This window comes from Sitodiplosis mosellana, unplaced genomic scaffold (genome assembly GCF_009176505.1).
Source record: "Sitodiplosis mosellana isolate CC-2019 unplaced genomic scaffold, AAFC_SMos_1.0 Smas_scaffold_6226, whole genome shotgun sequence".
NCBI classification, from domain to species: domain Eukaryota; kingdom Metazoa; phylum Arthropoda; class Insecta; order Diptera; family Cecidomyiidae; genus Sitodiplosis; species Sitodiplosis mosellana.
In genome coordinates, this window is record NW_022601467.1 from 2,746,226 (window position 1) to 2,754,690 (window position 8,465).

The 8,465-nt window shown below is 35.8% G+C and overlaps 1 protein-coding gene across 2 annotated transcripts; it reads left to right on the top strand.

Moving 5' to 3' along the window:
- The first annotated feature begins 1,141 nt into the window (after positions 1-1,141).
- Positions 1,142-8,173, top strand: LOC129578546 (protein glass). Of its 2 annotated transcripts, none has more exons than XM_055467285.1 (10): positions 1,142-1,880; positions 3,157-3,284; positions 3,928-4,049; positions 5,054-5,194; positions 5,289-5,637; positions 5,720-6,150; positions 6,248-6,311; positions 6,391-6,494; positions 6,681-6,785; positions 7,060-8,173. In XM_055467285.1, the coding sequence occupies exons 2-10, from the start codon at positions 3,186-3,188 to the stop codon at positions 7,130-7,132; spliced, it is 1,488 nt and encodes a 495-aa protein (XP_055323260.1). In that variant the 5' UTR covers positions 1,142-1,880; positions 3,157-3,185; the 3' UTR covers positions 7,133-8,173. The 2 variants fall into 2 exon arrangements, with proteins under 2 accessions (XP_055323260.1, XP_055323261.1); XM_055467286.1 differs by having other exon boundaries at positions 5,358-5,637.
- Positions 8,174-8,465: the final 292 nt, after the last annotated feature.

Genomic DNA, 8,465 nt, shown 5'->3' on the forward strand with positions numbered 1-8,465 from the left:
TTTTACCACGTTCAAATGAAACAAAGCGACATAGTTGCGTACAAGATATTGCGTTCACCACAATAGCTTAATCTCGATTTGAGAGAAAAAAGAGCAACCGATAAATCTGATCGCGAGCGTTTTAGCAAAATTGCAAATGAATTATGAATTTTGTGTGTGAAATGGTAGTAATGAATAGCATTTTCTGGAAGCACGTGACTTTTACAAGGCTTGTGGTTGTAATTTAAGGATTAGCGAATGAAAAGCATGTTTGGCCGTCGGTCGGTCGCTCGGTTGATGTTTCTTTAGTGCATTTCGTTGATGAATTTATGTGTTGAAATCGAGCTAGATAGTTTTCGAAGGCGTTTACTATCCAAAGCGGATTTTGAACAGTAACAGCAGCCACAACAACAACAACAAAGTAGGAAGAAGTTGTCGGAACGCAATGTATGCGAACCACCACTCCAACCCACAGATAAATAATCAAATGTTCTAAACGACGAGATCAAACCCAATAAAAGTGTGTAAACGTTTTTACTCTCTCTACACAGTTTGGTGGTGGTGGCTGGCCAAACTACAAACTGAACTACACATGTCTGTTCACTTATACATTGTAGTACATCCCATTTCAACCCTCTTGTTTTCATACTGTACACAAAACTAAATGCCTTGTAGGTTTGTGTGATTCGATTAAAGCAAAGAATACCAGTGCTGGAGTCAGAGTTTAGCTAATTTGTCTCGAGTTCGAAGAAATGTTTTTTTTCTTCATCGTTGTTGAATTGTGGCATATCCTTGCTTCATGTCCATGTAGTTGTGTGGTGTAATGAAGGGAAAACATGCTGAAAAAAAAATAACACACAGATAGATATTCAACTCGGTCTGTCTGTCTCTCCTTCTCTTTCGTACGCACACACACTCACTCACCACGTATTAATATTATGTTATTAATGCATGCTACTGTTAATGCTGTAATTCTTGTTGTTCGGCTATGTTGATGCTGTTGGTGCCTTCAGTGGTTTTTTTCTTCTTTCTTTCCTCTTTTTTTTCGTGCTTGCTGCTCATCGAGTGGTTGCTTCGCTGATGTTGTTATTCATATATGTATCTCTATCTATACACGTATGTGTATTGTATGTAGTAATAGTGTGTTTTGGGTGAAAATCAACATTAGTTAGCACGATTCACTGTAATTTTATCTATATCGGCGTCAATGTGTTCGTTGTACATATGAACATAATATCAGTTAACACAAGTTATACATTAAATTATATTCGGTTATGATCAGTCTGTGTTTGGTTTTAGTAACGGTCAGTTCATCAAAACAGACACCGGCCTCAATTCCAATCGATTCCTTCGTCAGTTAATCGCAACCATAATCGTTGTCTGTTTACCGATGCACTAGTTTCCATAAGTTTGTTCTAGTTTTTTTTTCTCGGATGTTATGAAAGCCCCATCCACATCGAACTGACGAAGGTGCCCGTAATTTAACGCGAAACAAAAAAAAAGTTATCGAAATCATTGTACAATCACCAAAGCACACAATTATCATTATAAGAATAACACAAGAGAGTAGTGTTTATTTAATTTGCCAATATTGTTGTCCAAAATTGTCACCACACAATATTCGCTCCTTTTTCGGGGTGGCTCAATGAAAGAGATTCAGTAGTGATATTAATCAGGTGTTGAACTTGTGATGTCGATCATGATGTTGAATACAATTCAAATTGCAGCTGGATAAAGAATGTTGCATTTGATGAAAATGTAATTAAATATGTGCTGTTAAAATGAATCTTTTGATTTATCTAAGTTTTAAAAAGTGATGCAAAAAACCACATCAAATTCACCTAATTCAATTTATTTTGCTCCGTGGACATTTGGATTGGATAAATAATTTTTCGAACTGGGTAAGTTTATCATGGATCTCAATAAGATTTTTGTTCATTTAGTATTCCCAAAATGAAATTTGATGCAGCAGATAATGGCATGAAATCATTCGATCAGCAGATAGATTTACCAATCGTTCATAGTTCCATCCAAAGTCAGAGACTATTTTGACAATTTATCAATATTCCATCATAATATTTTCACTATTTAAATATACAATTGTAAGACCATATCGAATATGTAAGATACGAGAAAAAGAGAGTAACTCGCCACTGAAAACTGATTTGATTTTGCCATATAGTGTGGAAATATAGTGAAGATAAATAAATTGAGTTCATTCACAATTCATGAATCAAACGTACACCCTTAAATCGATTTGTTAAAAAATCTTACGATTTTTCCTTTCATCGTGTTGTATAAAATATCGATTCGAATTTCTGTCATAAATTTTAATCTGCAAACGTAACTGGCATTTTAAATCCTGTGCATTCTATGCCTTAGATAATTTTTTTTATAACAAGCGACATATCGATATGGTTTATTTTCCGTCGGTTACTTCATTTAAGACTATCGATTGCAGTTAAGTCACATTTTGTGTTAAACAAATCAATATATCATTGAAATTGAGAGATTTTTCGTCATAAGAACCAATGTATTTTATTAGTTTGAATCGTTTTGAATTTATCGAAATGATGTACGAAAGAAAAGATGGCCAAACAATGTGATGAGCATTTATTCCAATTGGAATTCATACAAACACGAAGAAGTCTAAGTGCGGTTGTAGTCGCTCTGTTGAAATGAGCAGCAAAGCAATGGCGGCTACCTTGGAGGCGTTTCTCTTTCAATTTGTTGTTATTGGTCGTCCTGTTACGCTTCGTAATAGTCATAACATAGCTGAGTAGCAATGCAGCTCACACACCGCACACATGCGCACTATTGACCGAATCCGATAAATTGCTAAAATTTCTATGATTCGTGGAAATTTCCACCAAACTGAATGCTACATTGCTTTTGCCAATGAACTTTCTCTTCTGTTCTTCTGATCGTTTGAAATAGTTTCACATATATTTGACAAATATATTCATGGATTTCGACTAATTTCAATAGTTCCAATGTAACCGTTGATTACGAATGTAATGGAAATATGAATGCTGGTTCGATTTGATTTGATGAACAGCGAAAATGTTAACGCGCGCATCCAGAATTACGACACGTAATTTACGATAGAAATATTGCGAAACCAACAATTCTACGATGCGAAAGCGAATGATGTGCGTTTTTTTGTCGACTTTTCAGATTCCGTTGAAAATCAAGAGGGTGGAGCCATGTATATCTCGTGTGGTGATGATGCTGTTGCTGTGGAGGCTGAGATGGGATATGTTCCTAACAATCCTCTTTTCGGTCTTCCACTTGATAGTCCTCAGGTACGTGTATAAGGTCGTGCATAAGGTGAACGCATTCACCTTATGAATACAATACTTTATCTATAGAAAACGCGAGTTTGAACCAATTTCAATTCAACGTCGATTGATCGTCGATCAAATATCATTTCAATTCACAAAAGGTACACAAACTTGTATGCAACATTGTTCATTAGTTGAAATAGTGTTCAAGTGTGTTAGCAGTATAATAATGCAGTTTTGATTTAACGTCGAAGCGAAATAATTGAAAGAAAAATTATACACCGACTTTTGAGAGGACATCTTTTACCTATTTTAGTAGAAAGAAATTGTGCGACGGTGTTTCACCTGTGGTGTTTTTTTTCTGGTTGATTTAATAATCTTTTGCTAGTTTAATTTTCAAAAAAAAAAATGGTTACTAATTTTCGGATAAAATCAAATTCGCAAAAATAACAATTTTTGTAGAACAAATCCCAATCACGTCGACGTTGAGATCATTCGTTCAAACTGAAATAAATAAGAAGAAAGAGAGGAGTATATCAGTGGGCGAAAGTTGTTCCTTACGAATTGTTTATTTCAATATTCAACGGATCTTTCTGAAAAAAAAAAAGAAAACAATAAAAGGATGCATTTAATTCCATATCAACTCTTAAAAAACTCTTAACAGGAATGCTTACCAAGTTGCGGTGGCTGCATTAGTTGCCAAGGAAATTCTACCATTTCAATACAATCATTGCGCGGGTCCGAATTGGATTGTGAAAATTGTCTTGATAGCACAGACATCCTAAGGTAATTCTTGTTTTCATTAGTTTTTTCCCTAGCCTGAAAACATTTTCGTTAGCACGTTGAATGAAGCCGTGTATTGTAGAAAAATATATCTGCAGAGTTGAAATTTTGTTCACGTGGTTTTTTATGATTATAAATAAATGATGATGAATTGAGTGAAAAATATGTATTTTGATGCCAAATAATGAAAATTGTATGAAAATTGATGATGTGTTCAAGAAATAAATCTCGAAATATAACCGGATACGAGAGAATGAACGTTAGAATTGCCATAGAGATTTCTTTTCAGATTCTAATGCTTTTCTAAGTAGGAAATATAAGCTATATGGAATGGTACAATATTTTAAAATTAATTATGTAATATTGTTCGAATTGTTCTATACTTCGTGGTAATTGAAGTGTTTTGAATACTTATTTACGCAGTTCACTTAGTTTGTTGCTTCCGTACATAACCGCAATCGAGCATATGATGAATTATACCGTCGGCGAAGTTAACACCTCGTTCGTTGTGCGAAACAATATCAAGAACGAATAGAAATGAAATTTGAAACCACTTTTTTGGCACATTTCTTCAATTATTACTTGAATTGATTTGGTTAATTCACTATTAACCATGACAAAACTATTAATGGCTGAAACTAATGATTATTTCGAACGAAATAGACAACTGTTGACTTCAGTCAACAAATCACGAATTATGAATGTAACTAACTAACTAACTATCTGTTTTGATTGAAATAATTATTTTCAATCCTTCAATAGTTAATTTAAAAGTATAAAATTGGCTCTGTTTAGTCGTGGTTAGTTGTATAATTTTCACTCGAGTATTCTAACGAGTAAAGGATTATCTTAAAATTGGCCCAATTTACGGTTTTATTTCGATTCGAGATTTTATTTAGTCAACATTCCGTTTTTTTAAGACAACATTCTATCTATGATTTTTGCCCCAATGACGACAGATTGAGCTATTAACACCCGAAATTTTGAATTTTCATTTGTAAAAACAGTGGAGTACAATCAAATTCTCAGACAAATTATTGGAGCCCGGACGATATGAATTCCTTTTCGACACTACCGCCACTTGACATCGATCCATTGCCGAGTCTATTTTCATTTTCGCAATGCGGAGGTGCACCATACAAATACGAGTAAGTAGAGTGTTTTTATTGTATTCGATTTGAACCTTTGTTATTTCATAGTTGAAATGTCCATGAAAATGAATGGTTTAAAATTTTGTCGAAGGCCCGAACGGCCAACACATGATATGGCTGACGTTTTATTATCACTTAAACATGCTGTGCAAAAATCAAGTCCGGACCCACAACAAATGCAAACACAAGCTCAAAACTACAACCATCCGACACAAGCTTCACTTTCGTACACGGTGCATCCGCAAATTTTGGTATCCCCAGGACAATCTCAGACGCAGCCAAACAATTGCCAATCCATGAACTACTATGACAATCAGTGCAATAGTCAACATCAACATGTATCTGCACCGCCGATGTATCCAAGCATGAGCGTGAACGTAAGCATGAATATGACGATGCACGGATATGGATCGGACAGTGTGCCCATGCAATGTTCGCAGGTAGAATTTCCTGAAGTAAATTTAACATTTTCCACAAATCCATTTGCGATCATCAATAATAATAATATTTAATTCTTTACAGTGGACGCAGCAACCATCAGCTTCATCGGTTAATGTTCTATATCCACCGGCGTTGTTGAGCCCTGGTCATTATCCGAGTGGAGCAACATACTCGTTTACGGCCGATTTTCGGCCACCAATTCAAAGTCAGCAGCAAATGAACTCAATGATTGATTCAAGCAAAATGTCACCGTCGTCACAACAACGACCATTTTACTCAAACAATAGCTTAACTTATTCACCACCTCGAAGTCCATCGTCACTTCCCAGTAGCCAAACAATATTACGAAATGCCAAAAATTCGTTGGGCCTCAATTTTGAAGATGAAGACAGCAATGATTGTATTCAATCCGAATCAAAGCCAAATTTGTGCCGACTATGTGGAAAAACTTATGCTCGACCGAGCACCCTGAAAACTCATCTTCGTACGCACTCAGGCGAACGTCCATATCGGTATGCATATCTATTGAAAGAAAGAACAAATTGAGCAACTAAGTTGCAAACACATTGCATTTTGAACCCAATCATTTTCATTCAATTTTAATTTTAGTTGCCCTGATTGCAATAAAAGCTTCTCACAAGCAGCCAATTTAACAGCACACGTGCGCACACATGTAAGTTTTTTATTGCTAGAAATTTCGTTCTAGATTGGCCGAAGTCCCATTTTTCTCATACAATTCTTTTGCATTGTAGACGGGCCAGAAGCCATTTCGGTGTCCCATTTGCGATCGCAGATTTTCTCAAAGTTCAAGTGTAACAACGCACATGCGCACCCATTCGGGAGAAAGACCCTATCGGTGAGTCGGATCTACATCTATTCTTCATTTTTTTCTGCTCTCTCTCTCTCGCGCGCGCTCTCTCTTGTTACATCTTTATTTTATATGCATAAAATCGTCTCTATTTCACATTTTATTCACTTGACATTCATTGTTTGGCCATTCAATTGTAAATCAAATTCATAACTTTTTTTCTATATCCAACAGATGTAGGGCTTGCAAAAAAGCTTTCTCCGACAGTTCGACGCTGACAAAGCATCTTCGTATACACAGTGGCGAGAAACCATACCAGTGCAAATTGTGTTTATTACGGTAACTAATTCTTCTATTTTCTTTCAGTGTGTTTTTTTGTTGTTGTCGTTGCTACCGTTGCTTACGCGGCTCCTCGTATTTCGTTTTTTTTTTGTCCATTTAAATTACACCCATGCATACCAAACTCACACATTACATGTAAATACAATTGATGGAAACAAGTTCACGGGCATCGTTACATTTACATGCGGTGTGAGCAGGTATAAAGGAAACAGATAACATATCCCCATACTGATGTGACTTTTTTTTCGGTCTGTCCGTTTTCCATTTGCAGCTTTTCTCAATCAGGTAATTTGAATCGTCATATGAGAGTGCACGGAACTAATGGTAACAATATGATAACATGACACCGGCAAGTATCGCGGTCTTCAAACTATGAGGTGACTTATTCACAACAGTATCATTCGGCTGTTTATTCATCGGCCTCGTCCATTTCGTGCGCCGAAGAGTTACAACGATTACACAAGAAAGCAGCCATTCACTGTACAAAAATTACGACGTAAATTTCATTAAATTGTATACGTTTAGAATTGTAAGCCATTATTTTTGGTGCAATACATTGACTTCATTACCCTGTTGGACGAATGCGACGAATCCAGAATGCAAAGTGGACGCTCTCCGAATGGACAACAGTATTTTATATCTAATTTCATGATTGCTAAATTAAGACTTCGCTTCTATTCTCGATGTATGCGTGTGTGTGTCTCTTTTTCGGATAAATTATGTACATGTTATAGATGTATACTATTTAATCGACAACCAAATAGGCTGCTTACACAAATCGACGAAAGGGGAATAAACATCGACTGCAAAATTGACATTTTCTGGATATCAACATTTTTATTGGACAACGTGATGTTTGCGCTCGAACCGTGTCGAATAGTTTTCCATAGATGTACACGTACAGGCTAATGCAACGAAAGGAAAAGCCAATTTGATGTGCGCCATCATTGGCTTTCATACATTTTTGCTAGTAAGCACTGATTTGTAATATTCCGTTCAATTATATAATATTGTGTATGACTGTTCAATTGCAAAAATAAAAATAAAATGTGTTAGGCTAATGGAACTTGGGTGGGGAGAGAAAAACCTATATATCCTAAGTAAGTAATATTTGGGTGATCTAGTCGTTTGTTTGTCAGTAATACAGCAAAGTATTTAGATTGTAAATTTGCCAATCAAATTCGTATATAATTATTATGGAAAGACATTTGGATTATTTATTCGTAATTTAACACAAAATCAATTCCAATCTTAAGTGTAATCCACTAGATAACGCACTAGATTTTAAGGATTCCCAAAGATACGCAGGTTTTTATTTAATTTTCCAAAAAATGGTGAGGCGCTTGGGCCAAATGAAAATAAACAAAAAAGCATTTCAGTTCATACTAAAATATTGTTTGATTTTTCACACACACAAAAAAACGAAACAAGAACAGGTCAGTCTCAATTTTGCAAGCGCCTCTAGTTCAAAAGGAAACAAATTTGACTTACTACGAAGTAACACAAGTCGAGCCAACCATTTTCTTCATGGGCGCCGTAGAGATTTCACCCGATTCGCCGATTTGCATAAAGAAACATGTTCGCTGTCCGGAAACTCGCAAATTGGTGAATCTCATTCGCAAACAAGGGAATTGTGTCGTTCGATTCGTGGCAGAGCCATACACATCGCAAACACGT